Raw genomic sequence first — 15,862 nt, 5'->3', positions numbered from 1 at the left:
GTACAGGGATCAACAGGGAAATGTGGTCTCCAAAGAATATAGTGAAGGGAGACTCTCCACACCCATACTAGCATAGTGACCACCAGGAAAAAATTCTACTGTCACCTCTGCACTGGTTAATTTTTCAAATTGAGGAAATAAGAGGATGCAAGACCGTGATGTTGTATGTGTCTCTGGGTAAGGTTCCCTATTATTAAAGGTCCCTCTGGAGATGGTAGTGGACAGAAACACATGAAGAAATAGTAGACTAAAGGAAGAGGGGAAAATGCCCTGGCAGGTGTTACGGGTAAAAAAACCTCCATGACAGTCAGGACAAGTAGTGGTGGAGTGGTTTGCTGGATGTGAGAGATCATTCCAGTGAGGACATGTTAGTGGTGGGTACCATGAAGCTTGATACCAGCGTCACTGCCATCACTTTGTCAACACTATGTCAGTTCAAATTAACACGGCAGCTGAATGTGCTGTTTTGAAGGCCCCCCACTGCTCTGTAATGCCACAGACCATCAGTGGTGTAGCAGAGGCCCTATTTAAGCAGGAGTTCCTTCTTTCGTGATGACCTCTCTGGGCTGCATCACGAGCTGTGCTCATCCTCCTTCCCTGCTGGCAGCTGAGTGGTGTTTCAGCCTCCCTGCAAGACGGCACCCTGGGCGACTCTTCAATGTGCCACATCATGTCCGTCTCTCTGTGCTGCTTTTGTACGATGGTGACCAGCCTTAGTGCCACTAACACAGGGGCAGCTGTAGCAGCTGGCATCTTCTTCATCAGTGTGAGTGGGCAGGTGATGAAGGTGAAGTCAGGCAGCTCCTCCTGCTTGGTGATAACCTCCCTTCTGTTAATGAGGCAGCGGCTTGAGCCTTTTTCCGTTTCTGCACCGAGCCTATGGATTATAGCTACATGCAGCTGATGGCAGGCCTCCTCTGATTCAGCTGGTAAGACAGCTGGGAAAACAGTCCAGTGCAGGCATTGTTTCCTACCTCTACACCAGTGCTTGTCTCCTCTCTCCAAAGGTTGGAAACGTGTGTGAGATATAAGCATGTAGCAACCTGTGCTCCTCTGGGTTGAATGTTAAGCTCCACACTAGTAGATCTCATCAAACAACTGCTTCCTGCATTATGGCAATATTGCTGCTGATCATGCCTCACAAGTCATTGGTACTTCAAAGATGCGACTTGCAACTCTGTGGTTAAGTGCCAGTGATCTGACACTAAAACACAATGGTGTCTGCATCCTTAGCTGCAGACTGAGGCTGTGGAAAAGTTAAGATCGTCAAAGGAACATTTACTAAATACTAATATCGACTTTCATACCGACATTTTTCTGTACTTTGCATTGCACCAACAGTTTCATTGAGATACGTCATAGGTGTGAATCAACACATTTTCTTTTATTTTTTATTTTTGGCAGGTATGGAGAGCAAGATAACCTCTGGCTCCTGGCGCCGCAGGGACCAGGGCATGAATCCCTCAACAGACAGCAACATAACTTCCACCTCCTGGCGCCACAGGGACCATGGTACGACTCTCTCTGCAGACAGCAAGATAACCTCCGGCACCCGGCGCTGCAGGGACCGTGGCACGACTCCCTCTGCGGACAGTAAGATAACTTCTGGCTCCTGGCGCTACAGGGACCATGGCATGGCTCCCTCCGCAGACAGCAGCCCAACATCTGGCTCCTGGCGCCGCAGGGACCATGGCATAACTCCATCCACAGACAGCAAGATATCCTCTGGGTCGTGGCACCACAGGGACCATGGCACGACTTCCTCTGCAGACGGCAACATAACCTCCGGTTCTTGGCGCCACAGGGGCCAAGGCATGACACCCTCCACAAACAGCAACATAACCTTCGGCTCTTGGCGCCACAAGGACCACGACAGGACTCCCTCCGCAGCAGCGCCATCCGTGGCATTTCGCCAAACTGCCCCATATGATGACGCCACCATCTCCAAAATCCAGTGAGTTTACTACAGAGTCAGATTTTCTAGATCTGTAGCATGACACGCACCATTACTGGACATTCCACTGGGTTGCTCAGTGTGGGTGCTCATCCTCATAGGGAGGCATCAGTGCCAGTCCCAGTGATGTCACAACTACAACAGACACTCACATCCCACCTCTGTAGGTTATGTATTTGCCTGCTTCAACAACATATTTACAACACCAAGTTCCACACTTCTTTACATCCAAAAACCAGGGAAGCTCGCCAGAGCACATACGAATGTCCAAAACGTGAGAAGTCAGACAGTCCCACACTCAGGAAATTAATACTGGAGGCAGACCCGAGAATCCCACTGTACCATTCTGGAGGTAGATGCGAGTATTTGTCCATCAAACAGACCACTGCCATGTTCTGTTACTCAATAAAACATTGTGGAGAAGTTTGCAATTGAGTCCAGGACACTGGTGCAAAGTTTGGTTATCAGGAACTTTCACTACTATCTCTTCTCCCTTTTTTTTGAGTCATCAGTCTTATGACTGGTTTGATATGGCCCATTACGAATTACTCTCCTTTGCCAATCTCTTCTTCTCAGTGTAGCACTTGTAACCTACATCACCAATTATTTGCTTGATGTATTCCATTCTCTGTTTTCCTCTACAGTTTTGCTCTCTACAGCTCCCTTCAATACCATGGAAGTAATTACCTGATGTCTTAACAGATATCCTATCATCCTGTCCCTTCTCTTTGTCGTTGTTTTTCACATGTTTCCTTCCTCTCTGATTCGGCGTGCAGCCTCTGCATTCCTTACCTCATTAGTCCACCTAATTTTCAACATTCATTTGTAGTACCACATCTCAAATGCTTCGTTTCTCTTCTGTTCCGGTTTTCCCACATTCCATGTTTCACTACTATACAATTCTGTGCTCCAAACGTACATTCTCAGAAATTTCTTTCTCAAATTAAGGCCTATGTTTGATACTAGTAGTCTTCTCTTGGCCAGGAATGCCCCTTTGGCCAGTGTTAGTCTGCTTTCGATGTCCTTCTTGCTCTGTCCATCATTGGTTATTTTGTTACCTATGTGGTAGAAATTTTAACTTCATCCGCTTTGTGACCGTCAATTCTGATGTCAAGTTTCTCGTTGTTCCTATTTATGCTACTTCTCATTACTTTCGTCTTTCATCGATTAACTCTCAATTGTCCATTCCATCCAAAAGATCATGTAATTCTTCTTCACTTTCACTCTGGAGTTAGACGGCAATATGCTTTGTCGTTTTTATTGAGGTGTCGTGATGAAAATCATGTCCCAGCATTTGCCAAGGTTGAGCACCATATTAATTCTCCTGCCGCCAGTCGCATCAAGCAACGTGCTGGCTTGGCTCTTGTTCGTGAAAGGATTCGTTTTACTCGTCGACGTTTGGATTCTGTTTCCATAAATTGTTTAGTTTTCATTTAATGGTTGCATCGTAATTGTTTGATTTCACTTGGGATTGGTTGGACGGTGCCTCATGGACTCAAGCAGACTGGCAATACAATTCCGTTACTGCCCGGCATTTGGCAAAATCTCGACGTTCTCACAGAAAAATCTTTTGACGACTCTACCTTGCTTGGGAAGGGTTTAAATCTTGCACCCACTCCGAAGAGTTTGCAGGTAGTTGATTTTATTAGTTCAATTGAACAGGCAGTTTGCAAACTACCTCCTGAGGCTGCAGAGGAGGTTAGGAGGGAGGCATGCCGTGTGTTGACTAGGGCTCGTCCACCCAAGAGGAATGTAACAACAGCAGAGAGGGCTGCTTTACGCCCTCTCAAAATTGATCCTGATATTGTTATTTTACCTGCGGACAAGGGCAATGCCACCATTGGTTTAAATAAGCAGGATTATGTACAGAAGATGCAACGTTTATTATCTGATTCAGCGTGTTGCAGAATCGATGCTGACCTCACAAAAAGTCTTGAGAGAAGGACCAACAGCCTCCTGAAGAGAAGTGGTTTGTCGCAGGACAATATCAACAGTCTTAACACCTATAGTGCTGTTCCCCCTAGGTTATATGGCCTTCCGAAGGTTCACAAGGAAGAGGTTCCTTTCCGTCCTATAGTGAGTAATTTCGGCGCTCCGACATATCGTGTAGCCAATCATCTTGCTTCTCTGTTGAGTCCACAAGTAGGACGGTGTGAACATCGTATCAGGAACTCAGCTGATTTTTTACGTCGTTTGGAGGGACTGCGGTTGAATGACTGATATTTTAGTGAGTTTTGATGTGGTCTATCTCTTCACTCGTGTTCCTCTGTCTGATTCGTTGCGGTTAACTGAGGCTAGGGTTTTGGTGCTCAATTAACTAATCTCTTTCGGCATGTATTGACATCCACTTACTTTTTATTTAATGACCAGTATTACGAGCAGACAGATGGAGTTGCGATGGGTAGTCCGTTGTCTCCAGCGATCGCAAATTTGTTTATGGAAGATTTCGAGGAACGTGCATTGGAGTCGGCGCCTTTGAAACCCGCCTGTTCCTTTAGATATATTAACGATACCTTTGTTTTTGGCCTCATGGCAGGGAGAATTTGAATGCCTTTCTAGAACATCTGAACTCGATCCACCCGAACATTCGTTTTACGATGGAGGTGGAAGAGGATGGTTGCCTTCCCTTTCTTGACGTGTTGGTTAGGAGGAAGGATGATGGATCATTGGGACATGCAGTCTGCAGGAAACGTACTCACACCGACTTGTACTTACAGGCTAATAGTTGTCACCATCCGGCTCAGCGGGAAGGGGTACTTCGTACCTTGGTACACAGGGCACATGCCGTTTCTGACGCTGAGACTTTTCCAGCTGAGCTGTGCCATCTTGAAGTTACATTTCGTCAAAATGGTTATAGAGATAGATTGAACGTGCGTTGCGCTATCGACCAACTGTACATCGAGTGATTGATGATAATTCTGAGTCGACAGCTACGTCTACTGCGTTTTTGCCTTACGTAGGAAACACTTCCAACAAGATCGGTCGAATTTTACGGAAATACGATGTGAAATGTGTTTTTCGACCTCCATCTAAAATTAGAGAGTCCTGTTAAGGATGATCTTGGTCTGCGTAAGGCGGGTGTATATCGCATTCCTTGTAGCTGTGGCATGGCATGTATTGGTCAAAGTATCAGGACCGTGGAGGACCGATGTACTGAGCATAAACGGCACACACCATCACAGCAGCCAAGTAGATCTGCTACTGCCGAACATTGCTTGGATACTGGTCACCCCCTGTTATATAATAACACCGAGATATTGGCATGCACGTCCAGCTATTGGGACAGTGTCATTAGGGAGGCAGTTGAGATTAAATTAGCGAGCAACTTCGTTAACAGGGATGCAGGTTTCTGTTTAAACTCTGCTTGGAATCTGGCTCTCTCCCTTGTCAAAAAACAGAGGGACAGTGTCAATGCTACCTCACCTGCGAATTCATAGTCTCACTATCGATAGCTCTGATAGCATCTTTGGTGGCACTAGTGTTCAGTGTGTGTGTTATCTTTGTTGCATCAGTTCGAGAAATGAGGTTTTAAATTTGCATGTACGCCGCCTGTCCGTTGAAGTTGCCTTGAAAATGGCGGGGTGTTCTCCCGCCGAAATATCGGCGGTCGCTGGAAGTAGTACCTGGCTGAATTCCCGGAAGTTATTTGAAAATTCCGAATTCTCTATGACACTCAATAGCATCAAAAAAGGTACTTTATACAGCCTGGTTGCGTCGTATAATGGATATGATAACAGTCTCTCACGCAGGAGACAGTGTGTTCGAATATCATCATGTACACAAATTTTTTTCTATTTTTAAATCTTAATCGAAATTACTTTGAGCGTAATTTTTACTCCATTAATCGGTTAAAATGTAATTTTACTTAGTGGATAACATAACAGCCTCACACACATAGCAGATTGTGGGTTAGACTCTCGTTAGGTGTTCTTTCCCAGTCGGAATTTTCGTGTACATAAATTCAATTTTATTTATCTGTTATAATATTCAATTATTTGAAAATTCCGATCTATCAGTTAAAAAAAGGTGACATGACATAATCCATTTATATCTGTGCAATGTTGTGAAAAATGTATTTTTGTTAGCAGAAATGGAATTTTTTTCATAGTAACCACCATACAAACATGTAAAACATAAACTAAATACCTATTACACTATGGACAAAATAACACCGATAAAAATTTAAATGAAAGGGTTTACAAGCAAAAAGAAATTCAAGCAAAATGAGAAATAGATATAAGGAATGCAATAATGTGGACGAAAAAACAAGGTGATAAAACAAAAAAAGTTTGAATTATAACCTAAATACCTACTGCACTGTGGATAAAATACGAGAGATGAAAATTTAAATGAATGACAGGTTTACAAACAAAAAGAAATTGAAGCAAAATGAGAAATATATATAATTAATGCAATAATGTGGACGAAAAAACAGAGTGGTAAAACACAAGAAATTTAATCGAAATTAATACATAAAATAAAAACACAGCAGGAAAGATTTCAAGAGGAGAAAGAATGATAGCAAAAAAAATGATAGCAAATCAAGAAGTTGGTATAATGATTACAATTATGTGACAAAGGAATGAAATTAAAAAATTACATTTACATCAATTAATTGAGTAAAAATGATGATAAAAGTCGTTTGGTAAAGATTTAAAAACAGAAGAAGTTACTGCACCTGACAAAATTCGAACACAGGACCTCCTCGTGTGAAGTTGTTATCCTACCCATTACAGCACACAACCAGACTAAATAACACTGTGGGTTGGACTCTCCTTAGTTGTTCTTTCCCAGTCGGAATTTTCGTGTACATAAATTTAATTTTATTTATCTGTTATAATATTCAATTATTTGAAAATTCCGATCTATCAGTTAAAAAAAGGTGACATGACATAATCCATTTGTATCTGTGCAACGTTGTGAAAAATGTATTTTTGTTAGCAGAAGTGGAATTTTTTTCATGGTAATCACCATTCAAACATGTAAAACATAAACTAAATACCTATTACACTGTGGACAAAATAACACAAACGAAAATTTAAATGAAAGACGGGTTTACAAGCAAAAAGAAATTCAAGCAAAATGAGAAATAGATATAAGGAATGCAATAATGTGGACGAAAAAACAAGTTGATAAAACAAAAAAAGTTTGAATTATAACCTAAATACCTACTGCACTATGAACAAAATAACACAGATAAAAATTTAAATGAAAGACGAGTTTACAAGCAAAAAGAAGTTCAAGTACAATGAGAAATAGATATAAAGAATGCAATAACACGGACGAAAAAACAAGGTGATAAAACAAAAAAAATTCGAATTATAACCTAGATACCTACTGCACTGTGGACAAAATACGAGAGATGAAAATTTAAATGAATGACGGGTTTACAAACAAAAAGAAATTGAAGCAAAATGAGAAATATATATACACTCCTGGAAATGGAAAAAAGAACACATTGACACCGGTGTGTCAGACCCACCATACTTGCTCCGGACACTGCGAGAGGGCTGTACAAGCAATGATCACACGCACGGCACAGCGGACACACCAGGAACCGCGGTGTTGGCCGTCGAATGGCGCTAGCTGCGCAGCATTTGTGCACCGCCGCCGTCAGTGTCAGCCAGTTTGCCGTGGCATACGGAGCTCCATCGCAGTCTTTAACACTGGTAGCATGCCGCGACAGTGTGGACGTGAACCGTATGTGCAGTTGACGGACTTTGAGCGAGGGCGTATAGTGGGCATGCGGGAGGCCGGGTGGACGTACCGCCGAATTGCTCAACACGTGGGGCGTGAGGTCTCCACAAGTACATCGATGTTGTCGCCAGTGGTCGGCGGAAGGTGCACGTGCCCGTCGACCTGGGACCGGACCGCAGCGACGCACGGATGCACGCCAAGACCGTAGGATCCTACGCAATGCCGTAGGGGACCGCACCGCCACTTCCCAGCAAATTAGGGACACTGTTGCTCCTGGGGTATCGGCGAGGACCATTCGCAACCATCTCCATGAAGCTGGGCTACGGTCCCGCACACCGTTAGGCCGTCTTCCGCTCACGCCCCAACATCGTGCAGCCCGCCTCCAGTGGTGTCGCGACAGGCGTGAATGGAGGGACGAATGGAGACGTGTCGTCTTCAGCGATGAGAGTCGCTTCTGCCTTGGTGTCAACGATGGTCGTATGCGTGTTTGGCGCCGTGCAGGTGAGCGCCACAATCAGGACTGCATAAGACCGAGGCACACAGGGCCAACACCCGGCATCATGGTGTGGGGAGCGATCTCCTACACTTGCCGTACACCACTGGTGATCGTCGAGGGGACACTGAATAGTGCACGGTACATCCAAACCGTCATCGAACCCATCGTTCTACCATTCCTAGACCGGCAAGGGAACTTGCTGTTCCAACAGGACAATGCACGTCCGCATGTATCCCGTGCCACCCAACGTGCTCTAGAAGGTGTAAGTCAACTACCCTGGCCAGCAAGATCTCCGGATCTGTCCCCCATTGAGCATGTTTGGGACTGGATGAAGCGTCGTCTCACGCGGTCTGCACGTCCAGCACGAACGCTGGTCCAACTGAGGCGCCAGGTGGAAATGGCATGGCAGGCCGTTCCACAGGACTACATCCAGCATCTCTACGATCGTCTCCATGGGAGAATAGCAGCCTGCATTGCTGCGAAAGGTGGATATACACTGTACTAGTGCCGACATTGTGCATGCTCTGTTGCCTGTGTCTATGTGCCTGTGGTTCTGTCAGTGTGATCATGTGATGTATCTGACCCCAGGAATGTGTCAATAAAGTTTCCCCTTCCTGGGACAATGAATTCACGGTGTTCTTATTTCAATTTCCAGGAGTGTACATATATATATATATAGTTAATGTAATAATGTGGACGCAAAAGCAGTGATAAAACACAAGAAATTACATCAAAATTAATACATGAAATAAAAAGACAGGAACAAAGAGATTTCAAGTGGGGAAAGAATGATAGTAAGAAAAATGAGAGCAAATCAAGAAGTTGGTATTACGATTAAAATTATGTGACAAAGGAATGAAATTAAAAAGGTACAATTACATCAATTAATTGAATAAAACTGATGATCAAAGTCATTTTGATAAAGATTTAAAAACAGAAAAAGTTACTGCACCTGAAAAAAATGGAACATAGGACCTTCTCGTGTAAAGTTGTTATCCAACCCATTGCAGCACACAACTAGAGTAAATAACGTAACTTTTTAAGCTTATTGAGTTTAACACAAAAATCCACATTTTTTTCTTGGCTGTTACCTGGAAATGAGGGCCCACCATGGTGAATGGCTGCAATGTGTGATACCTGGGGTCTTAGCTTACACCATTGTATAGATAGTTTCAAAAACTCAGTTACATCGCTGTGGATCTCTCCGTGTGAGGCGGGCTGGTGGTCTGCAAGCAGACAGCCCACCCCTAGCGGACTACGGTGGGCCAACAGTCTGCCGCGCACGCGCCTCTACTCTCAACTCTTGCAACAGCCATCTACCTTCTGTACAAGTTGTGAAGAGCCGTTTCCTCCACGTATTTCACCTTTGCTACCTGCACAATTTCAAAGAGATTATTCCAGTTACCGTTGTGAGAAGATTTCTCTATGTATCCAAACACTATAAACATATGTCTGCTTTTCCTTAACTGTCTTCTAAGAGAAGTCGTAAGGTCAGTATTGCCTTGCATGTTCCTACATTTCTCCAGAATCCAAACTGATCACCCCTGAGGTCAGTTTCTACAAATTTTCTCATTCTTCTATAAAGAATTTGTGTTTGTATGTTGCAGTCATGACCTATTAAAGTGATAGTTTGCTAATATTCACACATGTCAGCATCTGCTTTCTTTGGAATTGGAATTATTATATCCGCCTTAAAGTCTGAGGGTATTTCGCATCTCTCATACATCTTGCGCACCAAATACAATACTTTCATAACAGCTGGCTCGCCCAAGGCAGTCAGTAATTCTGACAGAATGTGGTCTGCTCCCTGGGCCTTATTTTGACTTATGTCTTACAGTGTTCTGTCAAATTCTTGTCGCAGTATCATATTTCCTATCACATCTCCGACCTCATCTTCAACTACTTCCTCTTACGTTTGTATAATACTGCCACCCTCATCTATGTCTCCATTGTATACACCCTCAATACACTCCTTCCACCTTTCACCTTTTTCTTCTTTCCTTAGGACTAGTTTTCCATCTGAGCTCTTGATACTCATACATCTGCTTCTCTTTTATCCAAAGATCTGATTAATTTTCCTGTAGATGATGACCATCTTTCCCCCAATGGAACATACTTCTAAGTCCTTACTTTCGTCCTCTAGTCATTCCTGCTTACCCATTTTGTACTTCCTGTCAATCTCATTTTTAAGCATTGCATTCCCTTTCACACACTTCATTACTTGCAGTTGTGTACTTTCTTTTTTTGTCCATTAAATTAAATATCTTCTGTATTATCCAACGCTTTCTGTTTTCTCTGCCACTCTAAACAACTTCTGGTTCTTTAAACTTATCTGGATAAGTTTTAGCTTCCTTCTATTTTGCAGTTTCATCAGTTTTAATCTACAGTTTACACCAAATAAATAGTGATCAGAGTTCACATTTGCCCCTGGAAATGTCTTACAATTTGAAATCTGTTTCTCAAGTTTCTGTTTCAGTTTTATGTAATCAGTCTGAAATCTTCTGGTGTCTCTACGTCTCTGCCATGCTTACAACATTTTTTCATCATTATTAAATCAAGTGTTAGCGGTGATGAAATTGTGGTCTGGTCAAAATTCTGCCAGGCAGCTTCCTCTTTCGTTCAAAATGGCTCTGAGCACTATGGGACTCAACTGCTGAGGTCATTAGTCCCCTAGAACTTAGAACTAGTGAAACCTAACTAACCTAAGGACATCACAAACATCCATGCCCCAGGCAGGATTCGAACCTGCGACCGTAGCAGTCTTGCGGTTCCAGACTGCAGCGCCTTTAACCGCACGGCCACTTCGGCCGGCTCCTCTTTCGTTCCTTTCCCCCAGTCCATATTACCTACATTGTTTCCTGCTCTCATTGTTACCAGTCCCCTCTTACATTTATGGTTTTGTCTCCCTTAATATCTGAATACTTTCTGTTATCTCATTTCTTCAACCTCTTATCATCTGTGGAGCTTGTTGGCATTTAAGCTTTACTACTGTAGTGAATATGTCCTTTATGTCTATCTTGACATCCACTATGCTGTGAATAGTAGCTTACCCACATTGCTGTTTGCTTGGTCATTATTAAAGCTACTCCTTTACTACCCATATTTAATTTTGTATTTATAACCCTGTATTCACCTGATCAAGAGCACTGTTCCTCCTGCCACTGAATTTCACTGTTTGCCACTATATCTTTAACCAATCGATTCCCCTTTATAAATTTTTTAAATTACCTGCCCAATTTTGAAGGGAAGTTCATTCCCTTTTCTGATCCAGTTTTGTTTCTGCTGGTAACTACACCCTCTCGAGTAGTCCCCAACCAGAGATTCGAATGGGGGACTATTTTACCTTTGGAGTATTTTACCCAAGAGGATGACATCATCTCTTAAACATACAGTCAACTCCTACAGTACAGCTATCTGTACTGCTGAAGCACGCAAACCTCCACACCAACAGCAAGGTCCATGGTTCATAGAGGCAGGTGATTCAGTGATGTAATTAGTTATAAATGCAATGGGCATGGGGTCATCAATATCAGAGCATGGCTACATGAAACTGTGTCAGATGAATTACACTTATCTTTGCAGTAGGTCGATGGTGTCTTGATATGCCATCGTGCAGGCAAAGCTGCTCAAAACAAACTGCGGATTCTGGCTGATGAGGTAGTGTTATGTTGTGGCAGACATTCGCCTGGGCTTCCTTCTGACCTATGGTAGCAACTGAAGTCATGCTGGCAGCTGTGGACTACGTGCATATTATGGCAAACTATTTGCATCCACTCTTGCTCTACATCTTCCCTGACAGTCATGCCATTTTGTAGTAGGATAACTGTCCATTTATCATGGCCAGAATGACACTTCACTAGTAGGAGGACAATGATAATAAACTGACTTTGTTGTCGTAACCACCAAATTTTCCTGATATGAACCAAATGGGAGACATTTGGGCCACTATTGCCTGTGTGCTCTGTACTCACAGACAATTCAGTAACAGAGCACAATATTCGTATTTATCTAATTATACAGATATTTACACTGATCTGATCAGTGTTACAGAAAGAGGAGAAATGCAGATCTATGTTTTTATACACTATGTGATCAAAAGTATTCGAACATCCCACCAAAACATACATTTTTCATATTAGGTGCATTGTGCTGACACCTACTGCCAGGTACTCCATATCAGCGACCTCAGTAGCCATTAGACATCATGAGAGAGCAGAATGGGGCGCTCTGCGGAACTCACGGACTTCGAACGTGGTCAGGTGAATGGATGTCACTTGTGTCATACGTCTGTATGCGACATTTCCATACCCCTTAACATCCCTAGGTCCACTGTTTCCGATGTGATAGTCAAGTGGAAACGTGAAGGGACACGTACAGCACAAAAGTGTACAGGCCGACCTCGTCTGTTGGCTGACAGAGACCGCCAGCTGTTGAAGAGAATCGTAATGTGTAAGAGGGAGACATCTATCCAGACCATCACACAGGAATTCCAGACTGCATCAGGATCCAGTGCAAGTACTATGGCAGGAGGGAGGTCAGAAAACTTAGATTTAATGGTCGAGCGGCTGCTCATAAGCCACACACCATGCTGGTAAATACCAAACGACGCCTCGCTCGGTGTAACGACCACAAACATTGGACGATTGAACGGTGGAAAACAATTGTGTGGATGGCAGGGTGTGGATATGGAGAATGCCTGGTGAACGTCATCTCCCAGCGTGTGTAGTGCCAACAGTAAAATTCGGAGGCGGTGGTGTTATGGCATGGTCGTGTTTTCTTTGAGGGGGCTAGCACCCCTTGTTGTTTTGCATGGCACTATCACAGCACAGGCCTACATTGATGTTTTGAGCACCTTCTTGCTTCCCACGCTTGAACAGCAATTCGAGGGTGGTGATTGCATCTTTCAACACGAATGAGCACCTGTTCGTAATACACAACATGTGGCAGTGTGGTTACACGACAATAACATCCCTGCAATGGACTGGCCTGCACAGAGTTCTGACCTGAGTCCTATAGAACACCTTTGGGATGTTTTGGAACGCCCACTTTGTGCCAGGCCTCACCAGCTGACATCGATACTTCTCTTCAGTGCAGCACTCTGTGAAGAATGTGCTGCCATTCCCCACCTTCTTGCACCTGATTGAACGTATGCCTGCAGCAGTGGAATTTTCAGTCAGGTGTCCGGATACTTTTGATCACATAGTGTAACTACTCTCAGTTTCACTTCTACAACGGTTTTCTTTTCTATGAGATGTTTGTGTTTTCAATACTATGTCAGAATTTCACTGTTTTGAGCAGGAGCTGGTCTGCATACGAGAAGGGCTGTGGGCTGATCGAGGCAGCTCAGAAGGGACAACTGGATCAACTACGAACACTGCTCGCAGCGGGTGCGGACCTGAGTGTGACGGACAGGCAGAAGAGGACAGCTTTGCACTGGGCAGCAGGCAGGGGTCACCTCAAGATGGTGAAATGTCTGCTGGACGGTGGGGCACAGCCGGACGTCACAGACAGGTGGAAAAACGTGGCTCTGCACTGGGCTGCGCGGGAGAGCCACGCAACTGTTGTGCAGCTTCTGCTGGCGTCCTCACCTCACCCCAATGTGAGAGGTGAGGATGGGTGGACAGCATTGCACTGGGCGGCGCAAAATGGTTGCACCAGGGTGGCCACTGTGCTGCTAGATGCAGGGGCAGACAGGGAACTCAGGGATGACGAGGGGGACACACCTCTGCACTGCGCTGCGTGGAATGGCCACACAGCCGTGGTTCGACTGCTGATGGCGTCTGCCCTCCACCCAAATGTGAGGGGGCAGTACGGATGGACACCCCTACACTGTGCAGCAGCAAATGGCCGTGCACAGGTGGCGACTGTGCTGCTGCAGGCAGGAGCAGATGTAAAAGTGAAGGACGAGGATAAGAGGACTGCAATGCACTGGGCAGCTGGCAGGGGATATCTCAGAGTGGTGAGGTGTCTGCTAGAAGGTGGGGCACGGTTGGACGCCATGGACAAGTGGAAGACTGTACCTCTGCACTGGGCCACGTGGCTGTCGTGCGGCTGCTCTTGGCGTATTCACCTCACCCCAATGTGAGGGGGCAGCGCGGGTGGACGCCATTGCACTGGGCGGCAGAAAATGGTCGCTCAAAGGTGGCGGCTGTGCTGCTCGAGGCAGGGGCAGACAGTCAGCTCAGGGATAACAGAGGGTACACACCTCTGCACTGGGCTGCACGGAGGGGCAAGGTCGGTGTATTGCAGCGGCTGCTGGCGTCCTCCTCTCAGCCCAATGTGGTGGGGTGGCACGGGGCGACTCCACTGCACTGGGCAGCAGCAAAAGGCTATGCGGAGGTGGCTGCTCTGCTGCTCGAGGCAGGGGCAGACAAGTCGCTCAGGACTGACAGCGGGAAAACGCCCCTGGACCTCGCTAAATGGTGGGTTCGCCTCCAGCTGGTGGAATTGTTAAGATAAATCTGTGGTGCATGTAACTAATCTACTAATGGTGCAGGAAAGATAAATTAAAGGGAGATACACGGTAACTAATGTAAACTGCAGCACATAAAATTTGTTTTGAGAAAATTGTGTGATTACATTTCTCATACACACTTTGCAAAACTGTGTAACATTCCCAAATACATGATTTGCTAAAAGAAACCTCTACAATATTTTATCATAGAAACCCGCCCCCCCCCCCCCCCCCCCCAGCTTACATGGTGCTTTGAATCCACATGTAGAAATGATAGGGCAGAAATCTGGGTCACAGTCTTTAGTTCTTAGTGGATACTAAATACACTTCTCCATAAGCACCGACATGTGACACCAGAGGAATTGCTGAAACCACATTACTGGCTTACTATCAACGTGATGTACTGAGTACCTGTCAAACCAAAGAACGCTGGAAATTAAGAGGAAGAATGGTGTCAAGAGTCTACTCATATCCAGCAGACTTCCCACTGCAATGTATGGTGAGGCTAGTAGCCATACAGACTGTTGGTGTAGTCATCAGTAGTCAAAAAAGTCGCCATCTGCTCTCCAGCTACTGTCCACATTAGCTACCTTACCGGTGTGTCACAGATATCCATGTTTTGAAAATGTAAAGTTATACCACTCTGCACAGGAACACGCAGAAACATTATTTTACCTAGATCAGTTGTGGGGCATGGTGTGTATCAAACCTTCACAAAAGCCACAGCCATCCCTTCAATGATGTTGTTTGCAGATGGGGTGTAGAGGCTGGGTTTCTCGATGCTTCTCAATACGTCTCTATACTTCTCCATACTTGTACACTTGGACAGAGAGAGACAGGAACTCGGGTGGGAGTCTCTGGAGGAAAGGGGGCGTTCTTTTCGTGAATCGCTACTGAGGGAATTTAGAGAACCAGCATTTGAGGCTGACTGCAGTACAATTTTACTGCCGCCAACTTACATTTTGCGGAAAGACCACAAACATAAGATAAGAGAGATTAGGGCTCGTACAGAGGCATATAGGCAGTCATTTTTCCCTCGTTCTGTTTGGGAGTGGAACAGGGAGAGAAGGTGCTAGTTGTGGTACGAGGTACCCTCCGCCAAGCACCGTATGGTGGATTGCGGAGTATGTATGTAGATGTAGATGTAGATGTAGAATCAATGCACCGAGGAGTACGTCGTTCGTACGTTTGGGAACAACTTGGAAAGAACTCTTGTGGGTTCCTCTTTGGATTACTCTGAAAACCCACCTTCCTGTTTTTT

At 44.8% G+C, this 15,862-nt stretch overlaps 1 protein-coding gene across 1 annotated transcript; it reads left to right on the top strand.

The window, feature by feature from the left end:
• The first annotated feature begins 1,406 nt into the window (after window positions 1–1,406).
• LOC124719862 (ankyrin repeat and protein kinase domain-containing protein 1-like) lies at window positions 1,407–14,606 on the top strand. The gene is made up of 3 exons (XM_047245045.1): window positions 1,407–1,954; window positions 13,446–14,209; window positions 14,272–14,606. Exons 1-3 carry the CDS (start codon window positions 1,407–1,409, stop codon window positions 14,604–14,606), a joined length of 1,647 nt encoding a protein of 548 aa, XP_047101001.1.
• Window positions 14,607–15,862: the final 1,256 nt, after the last annotated feature.

Source organism: Schistocerca piceifrons, chromosome 11, assembly GCF_021461385.2.
Source record: "Schistocerca piceifrons isolate TAMUIC-IGC-003096 chromosome 11, iqSchPice1.1, whole genome shotgun sequence".
Lineage (NCBI taxonomy): Eukaryota > Metazoa > Arthropoda > Insecta > Orthoptera > Acrididae > Schistocerca > Schistocerca piceifrons.
The sequence above is the reverse complement of the archived record's forward strand: the minus strand, read 5'-3'. Positions and strand labels throughout refer to the sequence as shown.

Bases quoted from the DNA above. Each gene is read 5' to 3' on its own strand.
- LOC124719862 (XM_047245045.1), top strand. From the start codon at position 1,407: ATGGAGAGCAAGATAACCTCTGGCTCCTGGCGCCGCAGGGACCAGGGC. The intron at 1,955-13,445 runs GTGAGTTTACTA...TGTTTTGAGCAG, and splicing joins GCCACCATCTCCAAAATCCA to GAGCTGGTCTGCATACGAGA. The intron at 14,210-14,271 runs GTATTCACCTCA...ACTGGGCGGCAG, and splicing joins GTCGTGCGGCTGCTCTTGGC to AAAATGGTCGCTCAAAGGTG.